The 20473-nt window shown below is 40.1% G+C and overlaps 4 protein-coding genes across 4 annotated transcripts; 1 reads left to right on the top strand and 3 right to left on the bottom strand.

The window, feature by feature from the left end:
- Positions 1–893: 893 nt before the first annotated feature.
- Positions 894–5556, bottom strand: LOC148085933 (inactive all-trans-retinol 13,14-reductase). The gene is made up of 11 exons (XM_087782809.1): positions 5400–5556; positions 4185–4367; positions 3227–3468; positions 2958–3153; positions 2676–2873; positions 2497–2616; positions 2289–2427; positions 1889–1998; positions 1657–1823; positions 1422–1581; positions 894–1063 (listed from the first exon to the last, which is right to left on the bottom strand). Exons 1-11 carry the CDS (start codon positions 5554–5556, stop codon positions 894–896), a joined length of 1842 nt encoding a protein of 613 aa, XP_087638935.1.
- Positions 5557–9366: 3810 nt separating this feature from the next.
- On the bottom strand, positions 9367–10075 carry gngt2b (guanine nucleotide binding protein (G protein), gamma transducing activity polypeptide 2b). The gene is made up of 3 exons (XM_087782811.1): positions 9924–10075; positions 9572–9660; positions 9367–9500 (listed from the first exon to the last, which is right to left on the bottom strand). The coding sequence occupies exons 2-3, from the start codon at positions 9653–9655 to the stop codon at positions 9372–9374; spliced, it is 213 nt and encodes a 70-aa protein (XP_087638937.1). The 5' UTR covers positions 9656–9660; positions 9924–10075; the 3' UTR covers positions 9367–9371.
- Positions 10076–11953: 1878 nt separating this feature from the next.
- tmem101 (transmembrane protein 101) lies at positions 11954–14138 on the top strand. Its single transcript, XM_087784070.1, has 4 exons — positions 11954–12106; positions 12893–13073; positions 13140–13286; positions 13421–14138. The coding sequence occupies exons 1-4, from the start codon at positions 11976–11978 to the stop codon at positions 13727–13729; spliced, it is 768 nt and encodes a 255-aa protein (XP_087640196.1). The 5' UTR covers positions 11954–11975; the 3' UTR covers positions 13730–14138.
- Positions 14139–14881: 743 nt separating this feature from the next.
- lsm12b (LSM12 homolog b) lies at positions 14882–19611 on the bottom strand. Its single transcript, XM_087784073.1, has 5 exons — positions 19378–19611; positions 16421–16554; positions 15965–16074; positions 15594–15720; positions 14882–15481 (listed from the first exon to the last, which is right to left on the bottom strand). The coding sequence occupies exons 1-5, from the start codon at positions 19568–19570 to the stop codon at positions 15389–15391; spliced, it is 657 nt and encodes a 218-aa protein (XP_087640199.1). The 5' UTR covers positions 19571–19611; the 3' UTR covers positions 14882–15388.
- Between the last annotated feature and the right edge of the window lie 862 nt (positions 19612–20473).

Consider the following 20473-nt stretch of genomic DNA (forward strand, 5'->3'; position numbering starts at 1 on the left):
CCCATGGTGGCGGGGGGGTTATGGTATGGGCAGGCGTGTGTTATGGGCGAAGAACCCAGGTGCGTTTTATTGATGGCATTGTGAATGCACAGAGATACCGTGAAGAGATTGCCCATTGTTGTGCCATACATTCAAGAACATCACCTCATGTTGGAGCGTGATAATGCACGGCCCTGTGTTGCTATGATCTGTGAACACTTCCTGAAGGCCTGAAACATCCAACAAGTAAAATATGATTTAAGTGATAATGTAACATCTTATTCATATTTGTATACAGTATATATGTAGTCAAAACAGGGACAACATATTATTTAATAGAAGAGTGTTAATGGCAGAGAAATGGTCCAAATCCTACCATGGTTAATATGATTGTAGTATTTGAAAAACTATATTCTGAATGAAAAATGTTGTGAAGGTACCAGAAGTCTAAAAGAAAGAAAATGAATAAATAATAAGTCAGATATATTGACACACCAAAGTCATTTACATTCTTTATGTAGATCAAAATATAGTTACAACACTTGAAAATGAACATTGCACAAGACTAATAAATAAAACAAAGACATGTTTGTATCAGCAATCTTTGAAACACAACTTTGAATTTCTAATTACTTTGAATCATTTCCACTTAAAATAATATCTACAACTCATTCAAAAGTAAGACATTATACCTCAATTTTTCATACAATGTCAAATGTCTATTTCTTTCTGTTTTTACAAAAGGTACAAAAGATTTGAAATTCAGCATTTAGAACTGCATTTTCATTAGAAAAGTTGAAGAAAACTAGCTTGAACCCAAAGTTGTAAATGATATAGAGGTTTGTATATATACAAAAAAAAAGATATAACTGTTCATTTGTGGCTCTTGACTGAGGCGGCGCTGAAGAGCAGGGTCACTGCAGTTTCTTCTGGGTAAGCCGAGCCAGCTCCTGTGCTTTTCTCCTCTTCAGCTTCTTCTTCATGAACAGCAAGTCAATGTAGACGATGTGATCCAACACAGCAGAGGCGCAGAGGATTCCTCCATGCAGAGCTCCAGCGATGCCACAGCTGAACACGTCCTGACCTGGAAGAGGCCCAGCAGAACCAGAACCACAGAGTCAGTGATCACTCTCTACCTCTTAACTTCCAAGTTGGCTTCACCACTCCTTCCAACTGGGAAAATGTTGATGACAAATCCTGAACGATTTTTTTAGATTACTGAACAACTGCTCCCCCTTGCGGTGAAGCCACTTGCACTCTTGGTTGGAGGCTAAATTCAGTGGTGGCTGGTGAAAAGTATTCTAGGTTTGGCTCATTTCAAGTACATTTTCCTGCCTGTAGCAACAACAGTTGAAAAGTAGTCTTAACTTTAAATAGTAATTGAATGTATAAATCGAATCTTTGATGGCTAGTGTTGAACTATGAAAACTGAAACAACCTACCTGACAAGAAAAGGTTCTTCACAGGAGTGTGACACCTGTTCCTGGCGACAGCCTCGGCCTGGAAACGCGTCAGATTGTGTTCAGCTGAGTACATGGCTCCTCGCTGGGCGCCCAAGTAGTGCATATTGGTCAGTGGCGTTGCCACGTCCTGGAAGATCAGCTGGAACCAAAAAAAAAAACTTGATGCTACAGTATCCTTTTCCATTTATGTGACGTCATTCAGATGATCCTATACCTTGTCTTTGATTTTGGGGAACAGGGTGCAGGCCCAGTCGAAGAGGTTTTTGGCAAACCTCATCTTGTAGGCCTGATAGTCGTGGCCTCGCTTACGCACACTGGTGTCCTTCCATTCCTCGAACCACTCGTACTTCACCATCGTCAGGATGGTCATGCAAGACTTCCCTGCAATAACGTGTCATAACAATCTATATCCTGGGTTATCGTTTATTTGGATAATCCGGTTTTACCTGGATGTCTTATTTTGGCTTCCGGGTCTTTGGATGATGGGATGGTGATGAACATCATGGGGATGTTGTCGGGTGCTTCGTCTTTGCTCAAGGCAAAGAATTCATCCATCCTGGTTCAAAACCAAACAAAATATTATTTTAAACTCTACATTTGTTCTCTTAACATGGCTAAACATCATGGGGACATTACATTGTGTAGGGACTTTAAATAACTAATTCAGCATCAGATCAGTGGTTTAATTTCTAGATCGACAGCGCTCCCTGGTGGCAACAACAAACTCACGTTTCATTCAAAATGGGATTTTAAAGATTGTAGGTAGATGCATCCCAAGGAAGAAAAATATTTTTTGTAATCAGCAGAATGTGTTTTCTGCGGTGCACCAAGATAAAGTATACTTACGATTTGTCCATGTCGTTGTTTTTAAACAACCAGAAGTTGGTGGAGACGAGACCCAAATCTTCAGCCGTACCATCGAAACCGGAGAAGACCAAGAAGGATCCTCTGCCATGTTTCATCATGCCCAACCTCTGTTGGATTTCTGGAACCATACATTAAGATTAAGATTATATACTGTTTGGTAAAGATTGTCTCTTTTGATGCTGGTCACCTGGTTTGACTTGAATTTCTGGAGGAAGAAGTTTCTGGAAGGTGGTGAAGATGCCGCAGTTGGAAACAATTGTTGGAGCTCTTATCTCCACCTCTTCTAGACCTTTCCTCACCTTCACACCTGTCGAAGGATCAACGGAACGTTCAAACCTTCCCTGATGTCACCTGACTTGACCTCACCGTAAGCAGAGCCTTGCTCGTCAACCAGGATCTGCGTGACCGGCGCTCGAACCAGGCAGTTGCCTCCATATTTCTGGATGGTGCGGATGATATGGAAGGCGATCTCGCTAGCTCCCCCTTTAGGGTAGTAGGCCCCGCGTTTGTAGTGATGAACCAGGAGCGCGTTGATCAGAATACTGGAGTCACTGGGAGGAACACCTGAATATGTAGCAAACCATTAGGAATGTTGGTTTCTGGTTCAGGAAGTCATCGATACACAGCCGTGTCGTCTTCATAACCCACCGTAGAAGAGGTAGGAAAAGATGACGTGGAGATCCTTGTTTTTGGTCAAAGTGTTCACCAGGTCTGTAGCACCAGTTCCAGAGAGTCGGAACACTGGGGAGACCAGATCAGCGATGCCCGACTTCAGCAAGAACAAGGAGAGCCACTGGGGGAGCAGCTTCAGGGTCGCCAAGTAGTGGGTCTTTTTAGCCGATATCTATTGACACAAGAAGTTGTTTAGTAATCGGCGTGAAGTGTGACGTCACTTCCTTCAAATATATCCTTCCTACCTTCATGATTTTGAAGAAGGCCTCGATGGCCTCCTGGTCATCAGGAAACTGCTTCAGCAGGTGGGCTTTCATCTCGGTCTTGCCAGAGAAGATTGTGTAGTCGCGCATCTCCTCGCCGGTGCCGATCCGTATGGTGTCGAAGTGTTGCTTCAACTCCTGGAACTCCAGCTGACCTTCAGAGATCTGGTCGAAGATGATCCTCAAGAGGCTGTTCTCGTGGACCTGGCCGATGTAGTGAAGGCCTGTGAGAGGGAAAGAAAATAAGTTTGATATTGTAGTTGGATGAGAAAAGTAGGACATTTTCTTTGCTAATTTGCATTGATGTCGTCATGGTCATGGTGCCTTAAAAGCAAACTAATGTCAAACCCAACTCTCCTGACTCACTCACATGTTTCAAATGTTGAAGTCTTCCTCTCCAAGATGCAGTAAGTCTCTCATTATGACCATGTTTGGACTTATTACTTTATAAAGTTCTCCCCCGTTTAAAATTTCGGCGAACGAGAGGTTACGAGAGCAGAGTTCATCCAGCATTATGATGTAATAATGGCTTCACTCCTCCAGCCAACTGTAACCATGTCCCACTTTTTTTATACAACATGTAAAGTATATATTTTAGTGAGTATTGTTTTGATTGTTTAAGCGCTTTGTGACCCTGGTCTGGAAAAGCGCTATACAAATACAAATTACTTACTTACTTAGAGTTAGAGGATCAATGACGAGCGGTGACAAACCTCAATGCTTGACTCAATACAGCAGAGTGGGTGTGGTTATGGTAAACAAGATTTAATCTCCATGAAAATGAATTGTTTTCAGTGGGCAGGGCTTAAGCACATTTTCTAATGTAAAAATGTCAATGAATATACAGTTTTGTACAAACAGACACACTGTTGATACAATAGATGTTCAAGATATATTTAAGACACATCATCACACTCTTGACATAAAATGATTTTCTTACCAACGTCAAACTCAAAGCCTTTTTCGATGTAAGTATGGCAGCAGCCTCCAGCTTGGTCATGTTGCTCCAGCATCAGAACTTTCTTGCCGACCTTGGCCAGAGTCGCGGCCGCCGCCAGCCCTCCGATACCGCTGCCGATGACGATGACGTCCAAGTTCTGGGGCACTTTGTCGAGGGTGAAACCTGGACCCGGGACAAGAGAGTCGGTCACTAGTTACATCAGAGGGTTTTGTTGCTTATCTTTATCGTCAGCTTTTACGAAACCAACTCCATCTTTAGTCCAAAGGTTGCTTAACATGACTGGATAGATGCTGTACTTGTTTCAAAACTGTTATCGTCATCAAGATATCCTAATTTAGATAAAACACACACAGGAGGAGCAAGTGACATTTTTGCGATAACGTCCGATCTAACTTAGAATAACACTACAGTCATGGAAACCATGATTTGTCGCCCAGTTCTCTCGGAAAAATACACACAAACATGGAATACTTAAAAGCACTGTTTTCGTCAATACAAAGTCTATTGATGTAAGAACTTGTTATTATCAAGAAAACATGGAAAATGTTAAGTTCTTAAATAAGCTCTTATGATGTATTTTTGTTCTTATCATTATAGTTGTACAGACAAATTAACTTTTAGTTGCACCAGACATTCAAATATATAAATTAAATTCGAGGAAATAACAGCTACTATTGCCAACATGGAAACATGTTATTTTTTTCTTCTTCTTAAAAACAGTTTGGTTAAAAAGTATCAAGTAAAAACAATAAAATAAAAAATAAAAATACCGGAAGTATAAATATTAAACACAAAAAACGCTTACAATTTAAAAATCAATTGTAACAGATTTTTTGGCTGGAATTTTGTTTTAAAAAAGTAAATAGTTTTTTTCTGTTTAAAAAATATGCAACCAAGAAATCCTAATAACATTTACAACTATTGTGTTTTGGCGCACAAATGAAAATGTTTCCAAAAAATGGATTTAGAGTGAAATATGTGGAGAGAAATTGAATTCAACATGATTTCACCAGAATCATTTCAATAATAATATAAAAAAAACTTTTTTTTTTCATCAATAACAGCTTTAGTTCAAATAAATCCTATAAGCGATATAACAAATGTGAATAATTTTAATATTTTACTAAAGTTTTGTTTCCCATGACAAAACAGATTAAGCAGGAAAAAACATTTTCAGACCAATGTGGACTTTACCTTGTTTGATGACTTTGTCTCTCTTCTTCTGATCAAACTCACGAGGTCCTGGCGGCCTCACCGACTCCAGGGAGAACGGACTCTTCTTCCCGAACAGGTACCAGTAGGAGCCGGCGGCCCACAGCACCAACCACACCACGAACACCAGCAGCCACATCATGTTCCAGCCACCGACAAACCTCTGCTCTGCTGTCTGTTGATTCCTGGTCTTTTTCTTATAGCTTAGGGTCAAAGGTCAGCGCAGAAAAAGGGTGGTTTGATATACGACTACTCCTGTTATGACCGGCAGTAAAGATATGTCCAGTAAGGATGTTGGCAGGCGTCGGAACAAACAGGTGTTACAGTTTAACTTTGCATTGTCGATTCTCAGATAATCTGGATTATAAAAGCGTTGCAAAACATTTGTTTTTCACATTTATCGCTTGCGTCTTATCAGCTTCCTACACGCCCAATTACCTTATCTGATAAAACAATTTAGATAAAGAGCACTCACGCTATCAAGAAAGTGTTTGATTTCTTCAGATGAACTAGATTTTTCATAGGTCAGTTCTTGGAGTTCTCGCTGTTTCTCATATTCACATTTCTACTGACCCCTGCAGTGACATCTGTGACATGGTGTAGTTCGCTACATAGACTTTGTACCGCCACACTGACTTTGTGCAATACATTTAATGTTAAACCAGAACCACAACAAACACATGTGAGCCACTCCTGCTACATGCATGGTTTGACACATACAAGCGTGACGTGGTTTCTTAACTAAGCTGCGAGTCGACTCGGTCGATCTCATCTGCAGAACTAACAGAGCAGAACGGAACCTGAAACTACTGCTTTAATCAAGTTATTTAGTCTGGTTTCTCATGTGAAAACACTGCTATGTAAAGCCATTCAAATCCATAGAGCACGGCTACTGCGCTAACGCAAGTGCTAACAATTGAAAGCCTGTGTTTTACTTTTGACTTGAACAACCATTTTCCTTTGAAATATATGAAGTATTGATGGGATTTACTCCTAAAATGTTACCAGTAACCGAGCATTATTATTTTGTGGTATTTATGGTGATTTTCCGCTGGCCTTGTCAAGGTCAGGTTTTCTTGTTTTTATTCCATTGATCTGCAAGAGGTGGCGAGCCTGAAACCGGTAGGACCTTTTCTTTTTTTCCTTTCCTCTGGATGCCAAAACTGGATCCCAGCACAAAAACTTTTTGTTTCTTCTAAACAACTAAATGACCGAACCTTGCGGCTTCTAAACAAGGATCGTATAAAGGACCGTAGGAACTGAAAAGTGCGTTTCTAAACAAAAGCGTGTACAAAAGGACTGATTTTGGCTAAAAGGCCAACAAGTGTGGCTGTTGCTGTTATTGTTTGTTTTTGTGTTTGTTTTATCTCTGTCTCATTATTTTGTGTGTTGAGCTCCATTTACAAATTCAATATCCATTTACGATTTAATACATTTCTACATACATTCTAAACTTCTATCTGTATTATTATTTCATTCACTACGAGCTCCTGAGCGACCGAGAGATTGTCAGATGGTTGTTGCTGTACTGGGCCTTTAAAACTAATATTCCCCACTTAACCATTATCTATCATAAGGGAAAGAATGTTACAATAGATTGTGACACATTGTGTCAGGGCTGGGATTTAAGGCTATGAGAAGAGTTTGGACACACCTACTTGGTTCATTCGAGGTTTTTGCAATGTTTCAGACTGACTGATCTTTGTTTCTTTAATGGTGGTCACTTGTTTACAAAATGAATTATAAGGTTTATTCAAAAGTGCTGTGTCAACCTGACACTAATGACCCCATCCCCATTAATAAGGTGGAAAAAAGTAACCCTGAAAAAACACACCTGTAAAGTAGAAACCATGTCAGGTGACTATATTTTAAAGGTCATCCAGAAAAATGTGGCTACTTTGAAGAAACTAGAACATTAGACAAGTTGTTAGTTATTTTGCTTCCCTTTTTTTGTTAAGTACATGATTCCACATGTGGTCATTCATAGTTTTTATGCATTCAATGAGAATCAATAATGTCAATAATCACGGAAACAAAGAAAAAGCATTGAATGAGAAGGTTGGTCCAAACTAGTGGCATGTATTGCAATTGAGGCCCTTTAAGAAAATGTGTAATACTACTGTCTTGGTAGATAGATTGACTTCTGTTCTATGTCGAGAGAATGTACTGATCGTGAAACATCTCTTTTGTCTTGGATGGTAATCCAGGACTGGACAGATATTTCCTTCTTTGTTGGCCTTAATTATTGAAACCATAGGCTTCTATTGTGATTCCCTGAAACACCAATGTCAAGTTGCCAAATCCAGCCAAGTCTGGCCTGTTATCTCATCGTATGTCGGGTTGATATCTCCCAATCAAAGTAGATTAATGTTCATATTGATATGGTGACCTATTAAGATATCATTGTTTAAGATAAGATCAGGAACAGATAAAACAGATGTCAACATTTATACAAAGAATTCCAATTAGAGTAAAAATGAAGTAGGAAAGGAATGCTTTTTTCCCCCCAATAATTTAGAGTTCTTATTATTTTGGCACCTCGTATGATTTAGTTTGATACTCACTGCCCTAAAACAATGACTATTTGGCCTTCAGAGTATCTTTATCATCTGACCATATCATTATATGAAGTATTTGATTTAATTTGCAGAAGCAGCGTAGCTTTCTGTTTTAGAATACACCCAGAAAAACTTTTCTAAATTTGTATTTTTGCCACCCAACAAGGTCTTTTAAAACAAACCCAAATCTTTACCCAATATTTATTTGAGAAAGCAAGTCTTGGCCACATTTTTCAATACCTCAACATTACCTACAACCTACAACCTTCACATTATAATCCATGCATTTGTGTTTTCTCATTTAGACTATTGTAACAGTTTATTTTCGTGTCTAAACAAGAAGTAGCTGTCTCGTTTGCAGTAAATACAAAACTCTGCAGCAAGATTTCTGACCAGCTCTAGTAGAAGAACTCACATTTCCCTATAAAACCTTAAAACTGCATTGGCTGCCAATTTCTTTCAGGATCAATTTTAAAATTCTGGTTCTTACTTTCAGATCTATTCATGGTCAGGCTCCTCCTTACATCAGTGATCTGATCCAGCCTTACACCCCAGCTCGGGCTCTGAGGTCTGTGGATCAGAATCTACTGATGGTTCCCCGAACACGCTTCTGGACCAGAGGAGAGAAATCCTTCCAGGCTGTTGCTCCTAAACTTTGGAACGATCTTCTTCTGTGTTTGATGATCTACTGACTCCTTCAAGAAACATCTTAAGACATTTTTATTTGTGAAGACTTTTCCCTAATTTTCTGAAACTCCTGTGTTTGTATTATGTTGTCTTGACCTTTTAGAGTCTTTAAATTTGTAGATACTTGATGTATAAATGTGTATTCGTTTTGAGTGTTCAAGCGCTTTGTGATCCTGGTCTAGAAAGATGCTTTACAAATAACTATTACTTACATACTTACATTAATACTTTATTTTCCTGATCCTCTCTTTCTGGTATTTCTATATACTTTAGTTTCAGTTGTTAATTAGTGTGTTCTTTGGTATTAGTCATAATGCTGAATGTTTTTGAGTCTAGTTTAGTTGCTCATTGAAGTCTAAAAACCTGGTGGACCACATAGTGGAACCTTCTAGAAAATTGGCTTAAGACTTTAAGTCAGAAGCAGCTCGCGTCGGATGCTCCACTTGGACAAAGAAATCCTATTAGCACTCTAACTAAGCTGCGCCGCGGCCCCACTATCACACCCTACAATGTCATGTTGACTCTTCCTTTTCTTCAGAGACAAATGTACGAAGTGTGTGATGAGATAATAACAAGAGTCGGGTCAAAGCTTTTTAACGGCTATTGATGTTTAATTACAAACAAGATAAGCTAGCGATGACAGCACAGATCTTGGTTTACAATCTACCGTACACTTGATCCAACAGATTCTCCCGCAGAAAAAACAATGTTATGTTACTATACAGCCGCCCTTCTCTCCCTTGTAGGGGTTTTTTTCATCTGGGACCCCCTTGATCAGTGGGTCGTTGGGGGCCAGGGACTCCACATATGTTATGGTCTCCGTGCAGTTGGCCGCAACCTAAACAGAGAACAGAAACAATATGGAGTTAATAAAAGTAGAAATAAAATTGTATTAATAAAGGTACTCACAGGTGTCCGTGGTGTGCTGACTTCCTTCTTCAACTGCTCCAGCTCCATTTGGAGGATCTCCTTATCTGACATATCCCGAGCCATCTTGACTGCTGAAGGACAAAAAACATCAGGTCGATGGTTCTCTTACGTAACATATTGTTTTCCACGCGAAAAAGGCTATCTGTGCAAAAAGGTCTAAGTGAGGAAGCTGGACTTCAGCTCAGATCTTCACAGATTTTAAAATAGAAAAAGAGTTTAAAGACTTTAAAGTTACTGCAGACTAGTATTTAGCTTTACCTGGATTTAAAGTCCACTGAATAAGTCCAGCTGCCTAAAGACCTGAAGGGTTTTGACCGGACCGAAAGCGTACCTGTCGAGCGGTGGGATCCCCAACAACGAAAAAACCTGTTGGCTCTCTAAGAGCTCATCCACTGAACTCCAAACGTCTGCGCCGGTGGTTGCTTCTCTCTGACTGATCTGCGACGTCCTACTGCTCCTCATCCCGGCTGATCTCCGATGTCACCAATCCCCCGCTGATGGGATTAAACAATCAGGAGCTGTAACCTCAGAACCGGAGGCAGGAGATCACAGGAAGGAGAGGTTGAATTGGGACCAAGAAGCTGAAAACGTTGACACCGGCATGAGATCGCGACGAGGGCCAAACATTACGACCAGCATTTTTTTGTCAGTCTTTCTTTACATACCTTTCATTAATGAGGACATTGTTTCTGTATTTTTTGTAATAACTGACTTCTAATGCTTTCATTTTGTCGGGGATCATATTTATTTTGTTCACATCTACTGGATCATCTGATTGATGTTACTGCAGACAGTATAATATTGGCGACCAAAGGTCTTCATAATGATACAGCAGAGTGTATTACTGTTTAAAACTGGTGAGCTAATGATTGTCCACTAAACCTTGAGCAAGACTCACCTTGTAAGCTTTTTGATCTAGGTTAAGATCATCGGCACAGGATTAAGACCAGACACGTCACAGAGGTTTAACGGTGACCATTTCAGTTTTTATCAGTCACATGATATAACCACTACTTTTCTTATAACTTTATGATGATTAAGATAAGAATGACATAGATAGCTACAGTACTTGACTTATATACTAGTGCATGATATTACTTTGATATAAATATACAGTATATATTTGTAGAGCTGTATAAATATCAAAAGAGCAGCTTATGAGAATGAGAAACTTTTATTACCAGTGTTGTAAACGCAACATTGTTTTTTTTTTTTTATGCTTTCAGTACAGAATAAAAATAATTAAATAAGATCATACATAAAATAAGAAACAGAAAAACAGAACCAAGCACCAAAGCAGCTGTTTTGCGTCGCCTATATGGAAAAATCAGACAAGAAAATTGATTGTAAAATAGGGACATTTTAAAAAAATACTTCCTTCTTGTTAATTACTTAGTTCAAAATTCCCCTTCTTATTTGTAGCATTTATCACTTTTAATTGTTGTGTTATTATTATATTGTCTATTTAAATGTTACATACTTAAACTTCTACTATATTATTTCAGTCAAAATGATTGTTCCACTTAAACTCTGAAGATATAAAAATCAATTTTTTTATCTATGAAAAATACATTTAGAATAACTGCAATTGTTATTAGTTAGAATCCGATGTAAATACTGTAAATTATTGATAATAACTGTTGCATCATATTAATTAATTTAATTAATATTTCAATATTCATTATATAGTGTTTTATGGACATAATCACCAGAACTACAACTTAATGTTATTCTCTGATACTACAACTATTTAAGAAAATGTGTGTTTTTAATCTTATCTTTAATAATGAAAATAAGGTTTTGGCTTAATTTAAAAAAAAAAAACGGAAAATAACTTAGTTATTCTGACCCTTTTTTAAATTTGATTCGAATCTGCCAAAGAAATAGGATTTAAACGTTGCCTCGGACTCAAGATGGAGCATGCGCACAAGTGAGCTTTTTGCTGTAGAAACCATTGTTTTAATTGGGTTTTTTTATTTGGTAAAAATATTACGCACTGTTGGGTAATGTTGAAAAAGTGTTTTAAATCGCCCTTCAATTCCAAAACACTATTTTTAAAATAACATAATATTGTGTATTTTGCGTTTGTATTCGGACAAAATATTTCTTTGAACAACAAATATTTTTCAAAGTCGAATCATGTAATATTTGCTGTTAGGTTAACATCATGTTTTAAATTGGTCAAAATTCAAAGGTTTTTGGATTCATTTAAACAAAAATGAGCGGAAGAAGAATCGTGTTCCTTCTCAAACTGGCTATCCTTCAGAGTAAAAGCCTATCTACATTCACGCCGCTGAATGAAGCGTTTTGACAACACGTATGCTTTTAATTTGAATTACCCACTTGCCGGAACTAGCCGGTTCTGTTCGGCGGCTCTGCAGTCATGGCAGCTCCGAGCAGGAAACAATTGCTGAGGTTTCTTAGCCAAATGGGGGCATTTATTCTGACCCGGTTCGGTTTCTGGAACTGTTTCTCTATGCTGATGCTGTTCGCCGAGCGGGCCGACTCAAAGAGGTAACGGAAGTTAGCGACGGTACCGCTGTTAGCATCTCAGCTAGCAGTGCCCATACTGTCTAGAATAGTTTTTTTTAAACTTTTAAACATTAAATAAACTGAACTTTTGTGATGATGCGATTGACTTGAATAGTTTTCATTGTTCGTTTAATTCGTTTAATATCAGTTTTTAATGTGCTCGCTCGTGTTCTTGGTGAAGAGCGACTGTAGTGGTTTCTCTGAGAGGGTGTGTTGCTCTGCGGTGGGCTCGTCCTGGAATCACACCCCCAACCTGTCCTGTTATTATCCCAAAACAAAGCCACACACCAGAGCCTGTGCCAGCCTGCTTAGAAGTGCTGTGGCTTCTCCTCGTTACTCCTGACTTAGATGAAGACATGTGTGCTTACTTGGGTTTCTTTTCAACTATTATATGTTTCTTTCATTTGTTAATACAATATTTCAAGCCCAATATTACTTAAATATTTTAGAAATGCATTCCACAACACATCACCCAACTGTGTATATTAGATAGACTTTTTATTTGTGTAATAAGTTGAAAAATGTACCTTATTTTATCTACATATACTGTAGCTCTGACAAATAACTTACCACACAGTATGAGATGTTGACGATAAATAAAATAATGTACATTTATTTTACATTTAATAAATATACAAGACTACAAACCTTCCATGATGATTTAAAATCATGTTTTTTTTAAATTATTTGCTAAGAAGGTTGAGACTGTTAAAGGTGTATACAAGCGTTGATCCTGGATAAATAAATAAAAAACGCTGTGTTCGACAGGAAACCCGACATCCACGTGCCGTACCTGTACGTGGATATGGGAGCGGCGGTGCTGTGTGCCAGCTTCATGTCGTTCGGGGTCAAGAGGAGGTGGTTCGCGATGGCCGCCGCCGTTCAGCTGGCGCTCAGTACGTACGCCGCCTACATGGGAGGACAGGTTCATTACGGAGACTGGCTGAAGGTCGGTGAACGAACGTCTGGACGGGTCAAGAAGTCCTTGTCGCTGACCTGTGTCTGTGTCCTGCAGGTCCGGATGTATTCCAGAGCGCTCGCCATCATCGGGGGATTCCTCATCCTGGCCAGCGGGGCTGGGGAGGTGTACCGACAGAAGTCCCGGAGCAGGTCTCTGCAGTCCACGGGCCAGGTCTTCCTGGGCATCTACCTCATTTGCATGGTACTAATACATTCATTTGTGTGTTTGAGAATATAACAGAACTGTGAGGGTCTTTATCTTAACCTTGTTCTGTCAGGAAAAACAACAATGTCAGAAATTTGCCTCAAACTGCAGTATCTATTCCCCGCCACCAGGTGTACTCACTGCAGCACAGTAAGGAGGACCGGCTGGTGTACCTGAACCACATCGTGGGCGGGGAGCTGTCTCTGATGCTGCTGGAGGTTCTGTTCGGAGTCCTGGCTCTGGCGTTCCTCTCGGGCTGCTACATCCGCCTGGCGGCGCAGGTCCTGGCCACGGTGCTGCCGCTGGTCATCCTGTTCATCGACGGAAACTTCGGCTACTGGCACCACACGCGCAAGGTGGAGTTCTGGAACCAGATGAAGCTGATCGGACACAACGTGGGGATTTTCGGTGCCGTGCTGATCCTGGCCACGGACGGTTGAAAGTTTCTCGCTGCCCGTCGACCGAACGTCTGAACCTTTTGTGACAAACTGAACTTTGAGTAAATAATTTATTATGAACCGAGTCTGCTTTTGTACGTGGAGACACAAGTGTTCTTACTCATGCGCTGTTGTATCTGCAGGGAAAGTGTTTCCCTAAAAGTCATTATTTTATTTAAAAAAATAAACATGTAAAAAAAAAAACGTGCTCAATATTTACTAAAATGTTTGTAAATGTTAATGAACCCAACATAACTTCAACCAAACCTTAGGTTTAATCTTTTTCTCTTTGGTTGAGAGCTTCAAATTGATGTTTATTTTTAAGCCCTTTGATTCACAAAAGATGGTTGAATAAAGGCAAGATTAATTTCTGATGCAACTCCTTTAGTGGTTCCAAAGATGGAAGAGAGAATACGTGGTTCATCATCGATGTCTGGCTTCATTCAGAGGCAGAAGATCCGTCGGTGAGGAAACCACTGATCACTTCTAGGTCATCAGTCTCGGAGCTCAACATGGTCTTCATGATCACATCGGCAGAACCCAGTTCTACAGCGTCCACTTATAAACAGGCTGCTTTTAAAATCTGGAGACTAAGCCACTGAGGCCAAGAAACATAGGTTTTACATGAAAAGATAAACCAGGAGCAGCAATGAGAGCTTCCTTCTGTCCATCATAAACCACAGTCATCCATTCCTGAAATATATGCACTAATGTTGGACGAGCTCCACATCAAGGCTCTGACTTCTTAGGACCAAGAACATCATGTTCAGTGTCTTCACCACATGACTGATCAGGACAGGAAGTGCAAAACAAACCAGTTAATCTGTTAAATTTGTTAACAAGTTTTACAGATTTCTGACATTTTAAAATAATTTCCAGCATCTATGAATTAGTTTTACACTTCTGAGAAACCGTACAATGAATATGACGGTATGCATTTAAACAGCAGGATGTCCCCAAGATTAAAAAAAGACTACTTTTTACCTTAAATCTTCTCAATGTTAACTTGAATATACCTCTGAGCTGCCAAGAAAATATCCACTAGTCTAAAGACTCCGATGGAAGAAACGCTTCTACAGAATAACTGGTGTTCTGATCAAACCTGGTTCCAAAGCTCCGTGTGGGTCGCGGTCATGTCACAAAGTGGGTTGAAGGTTACAGTCAGAATTTTTGTTACTTTTATTTTAGAAAATGTCCTTAAATTGTGGCGCTTCAAGTCACATTTTGTTTTAAAATACAGAAAATACAGACAGTCGAACATGATACAGCAAAAATAAGAGGAAACATGACGGAAGATGAAGCTAACAAGCTTTTCTGACTGATCTACTTTTCTCTTTTCCAATGGAACCGAAGGCAAAAAAAGGAGGCGGAGAAAGAAAAGTCTTCGGGAACAGGAGGTAAGGACAGGAGGGCGATGGAGGACGAGGGTGAGACACGTTAGTTATGGAAACTAAGTTGCTTCATGGTTCAGGTTTAAATTATTCTTTATAAAGTCTAATTTAAGATTTTATCTTTTCTTTTTTTTATGTTTTTCTTTAAACGGTGGATCCTGGGCCCTCAGTGCTCCTCCACGTGGACTCGGACAGAGGGCAAGGAATGCCAACTTGGTCTGGCAGTGGGACCGGAAGCTCCAGCGTTCCCGCTCCACCCAACTCTGCCAACTCAAGAAGATAAAGTGGAGTCCTTCTGTGTTTGCTGTGCTTGTGAACGTTGCAGGGACTTCTGACTCTCCACGTCCCGAAAATGTTTCTCCACCTGGACAAGCAGGGAAACGACACCGTGAGACTCGCACGACGACAAACGTAGCGACTGATCGACAAATCATTTAAGAGACGACACAAGTTAAGGGAAAAGAAAAGCCACTTACTATTTTGCGTACATGACTTAAAGCGCTTCCCTCTTTGCCTTTGCAGTTGTCGACCTGATAAGGCGGCGAGATGACAACGTCGTCCATCACGATAATGTTTTTCTCCTGCCATTTACACTCTTTGATGCTGCCGGGCGACAAAACAAGGGTCAGTTTGGCAAACGTTGGATGCAAGTCAGCAATTCTTGAAAAAAACCTTTGCAAATCCTGCAATTATTCTTTTCTACGAGTGACAAAGACCAATAATGGTCACCTCAAGGTTATCTTCACTACATAAAAGACATGCCAGACTGACAGCAGCTCGATTGAAAGATCGATTCAGAGCGTCACAGAAGTAAAACCTTGGTGTGGTCCGAGTGTTCTGGACTTACGTTTTGTGAATAGTCTGGAATAGCTGCTGGCCCTCCACAGAAACCCCAGCACTGATTGCATAGGCTTGAGACAGCTTGTCCTCTTTTTCCGTCCGTGCTCGGTTGGCAAGCTGAGGAGAGAAGCGTCGTGAGCATTGATCCCGGAGCTAATGATTACATGTGGCCGTGGACCGGTCAGAACCATAAAGACAAATGGTCACTTCACAGAAGCGGAACTGGTTCACATCTGCTGTACTGTTGCTCACTCAAACACGTGCACATCCTCAAGCTGAAGAGCCAGATTGTAGAATTATCTTCTCTTTTAATGATATTAACACAATTTAAAGTCAATATTTTTGCCAGAGAGTTACAGGCGTGGCTGTAGAAGCGTTAAACCTCTGACTCAGAATGTTTTAAAAGGCTTTCTATATATACAGAGAACAGCAAACCGTCATTTTCCAGTGGCCATGTGCTTACCTTGCTAACATTCAGTGATGCTAGAGGGGGCGGAGTCTCGGTGCGGTCATTAATGATGTCCACGTCGGACACGTAGGCTAAGTTGATCAAGATGACGTCGTTGAGGTTTGGCTTACCGCTGGAGGAAGCACATTCTGAGGAGCAGGAGTCAAGGTGCAAAAACAGAGAGGAAAACGACATAACAGAGGAATCCCCACAGAGGGCGCTGGTCACCTCAGAATAAATAAACCCTTAAACGGTGCAAGAAAAATCTTCCATTGACTTGATTGTAGGCCTTATTTAAGCAAGACATAAACTAGAAAGAATGTAGTCATGCTAGTCGTTGTATCACACAGCATGATGCAAAATGAATGACCTTTGACACGCCTCGAGATCATAAAAGGTTCTGTAACACCCGTGCTCACACAAGTTTAATGTAAAACTGCAGGACGATTAAATGGTTCTTCACAACATAATAATTAAGCATATTTTTTTCACATTTTACCAACTCTGGAAAACATTACGTTCAGAGTTCAAGTATCAGCTTGTGACAACATGAGTTCTTGCAAACAACTATGCAGTTCTAGAATGTGAAGTGACCCACTCGGGTGATTAAAAAAAAGAGGTCCATTAACTGGACAGATATTTTATGGGTTCTAGCATGAGAAATGGACGACAGTCAGAAGATCTTGTTACTTTAACAAAGACATAGTTCTCTAGACGTCTACTGCAGCATGAGGTCATCTACCTCAGTGGAAACTTTTATCATCTTTTTGAGGCGGTAAAAGTCTACGTGACTTGAAGTGTTACACAAAAACATTAAATCCTAGAATGTTGCTCTCCATCGTATTTGTTAAACACAGGTTTAACCAGCATAACCAGCTTGAGATCATGTCAATTCAAACTATTATTGTCTACTGTTCTCATTCAAATATCACACATGGTTCTAAAACCAAAGTTCCTTAAAAACTAATAACCCGCTGAAGAATGCTACTTCAAGAAACACACCTCAGTCCATTCTACCTTTCTTTAATATCATGCAAACATGAGAAAGGCCAAGAAAGACTCTAGCAACACAAGTGCCTGTTAGCTTAGATTGTTTACTAAGAAGACCAATAGCTTTGGTCAAAGTAGATAAACTTTTGCCATCTTAATGAGACCTACGACTCATTTAGGTTTGATGCTGTAAAGTTACTGAAAACGTCTCCACATGACCAGGAATAACCTGCCAATCCACATTTGCATGGCTACAACTATTATGGGAATCACCAATCAGGATATTCACAAACTACTTGTAGTCATATTGTGTGCCTGGTAAACCGAGTCAAAACCAGTGAGCCAGACGTTTAAGGGGCTGCGCTTCATCGACTGATGTGCCTGTAATAAGACTTAAAAACAATTGCACTTTGAATAACCTGCTACACCCCAATATACAACATATAGATAACATGGTCTTTACCAATCAGAAACAATTAATAGGGAGCTTAAATGATACGCCCTCCACCCCCAACCCTGAATTCATACAGCTTGGTTTGGTGGACCTCCTTTGCTGCCAGAAATGCATTATATTCTGCGTGGTCCATTTTGACCCAATGGAAAGAAACTGGTTTAAGTGAAAAATGAAGGGCAACGGTAGGTCAAGTCATTCAGCGCGATCCACTTTAGCCTGTATGTTTCAGTGCTAAATCCAACAATGAACCAGGTCCATCTTACACATCTTCATTACAAGAAGTCTAGGACACCTTCAACATAAAAGAAAGGACATTTCTCCCTGCAATATGTGCGTCAACTCTAAATCGACGGAGCACTTCCAGGTTGATAAGTGACTTTCTCGTAAAACTAGTTTCTTTTAAATCAGTGATACCTTTATCCATCCATTATAATCAAGTTCTACCCCATGCCAAGATGTGTCATCGCTAAACGGATAGAAACCCATGACTTAACTGGCATAACAAGTTCACTCCAAGAACAGACACGTTTGAGTCAACTAACTCTCAATTACTCCTCTGGTTTGTAAAGTAAATAATCTACATTTATAGAGCGCCTTTCTAGACCTGGGTCACAAAGCGCTTAAACAATATTTACTAAAAAGATGTCCCAGAAAATTAGGGAAAAGCCTACAGGAATATAAAGTCTTAAGATGTTTCTTGAAGGATTACTACAATCAAAGACAAAAAAAACTCTCCACTATGGGGGAACCATCCCTGTCCTCGAGCAATACTTGAATTCTCCATGAAGGAGCAGGACCTCGTCAGCCGGGGGTCATTAGAGGGTATTTCATTCTACACACGCCCATGGTTCGCTTCTATCCACCACAAGAGTTTTGACACTAAATGTCTGGGAAACCCGACGCCAGAATTCGCTGCCTTATAACCCAGTGAGCGGGTAACACTACTACACGGGTCGGGGGCGAGAAAAGTTCGGCTGATATTCGGTAGTATGTCAACACGATGAATGAAGCTCTGTGACCCAAACTTAGCATGTTAGCTTCACACGCTAGAGAACAGCGGCTTCATTGTGGCGTGGGCGAACACCGGCATTCATTCATTCGCAACTTTCGTCAAATAATAGCCGTTGTTACCTCGAAACCCCACGAGCGTCGACTCGAAAATAGAAACTAGCGAGATAGTCTGGGTGAAAAGTTAGCTCGAGGCTAGTAGCTAGCAACGGTAAAAAAAAAAAAAAAAAAAAAGCCATGATGCCTTCCGCTGCCAGATAGTGATCCGTATTGAGGTTCGGGAAACACAATGAACGGATTCGAACCCGAGCCCGAACCCGCGCCACACAACTAGCACGCACACGTCGAGAAAAAATGTGTTCCGACTACCGTAGCGAGAGGTTCCGAGCACGAAATACATAGTAGTCGATACGCCTGCGCGGAGCACTATCTGGCATGTTTGAGGGGACCGGACAGGCCCCTGCAGCCCGGCAGGCCACTAGCCTGGATCTCCCGAGGGTGCTGGACAAGCAAAGGATACTCAGAGTTAGCATCTTGGACTGGTAGTCGAAGGCGACCACTTCTCCCTGCAATCGTTGGCCAAGGCAGGTGAGGCAGGAGACATGGCTCCCGACGCTGAAATACTCCCCCGGTCCAGGAGCCGCCATCTTCTCCGCCAGCAAACCGGAGCGCCTGCCGTACGTAAAACGACGCGATGACGTAGGCAAACGCATTCTGGGCGTGTCAGGCGGCGTCACTCGATGGTCCTTTTTATTCTGGAAAAAAACATTTTTTTTAATATGATTTGGAAATTCAAACGAAAACGAAGCTTTGATTAACAAATCAAAATTATAAATTATAAAATTATAAAAATAAAAAAAAGAGTTTACTGGGAGAAAATGAACACATTCAACTGACGTTTATAACCTTCTTTTTTTCCATAGAAAATGTCCAAACTAAATATATGGGATAAGTTATGGGCTTCCAGGTCACTTTTTCTACAGTCAGTCAAGTTTTGACTTTAATTCTTTATTTACTCTATCCAATTCTTAATACCCTCTATTTGGTGCTTTCATTCTGGTTCTGTCCAAGCTGGAAATCCATATAAGACCTTAAAGTTTGAATTGAATAATAATAAAAACAATTAAAAAGCCAATCTACTACTATACGATACTGTTATATATAGACTTTGGTGAAACACAGACATCCAACTCGTGTGGACATGGAAATAAATTTGACCAACTTGCATCGAAGAACTAGATAATATTCCTCGGATAATAGACATTGACCAAAATAGTGTTGTTCAACAGAAACCATAGGTGACATGTGATCCATCTCTAGTCAGATGATCAGGAACTATTCGCTGATGGACATTTCAAACCATTACCAGAAGAATGTGATCATTTCTTTACAACTTGGAATCTGGTCCCTGTAACAACAGTTAAAACCACATCTACCTCATGCACTATTTGCACTACTTGTACTTTTGTTGCTCTGTTTTTTTTTTAGATTTGTATTCTTTCAAATGTATATATAGTTATTTATATATATATATATATGTTTATTTTTACAGTGCACTTTTGTTGGGGGTACAAAGTAAGAATTTCATGGTTCGTAGAACCTATGACAATAAACGC

This window comes from Callionymus lyra, chromosome 2, assembly GCF_982586985.1.
Source record: "Callionymus lyra chromosome 2, fCalLyr1.hap1.1, whole genome shotgun sequence".
Taxonomy (NCBI): Eukaryota; Metazoa; Chordata; class Actinopteri; order Syngnathiformes; family Callionymidae; genus Callionymus; species Callionymus lyra.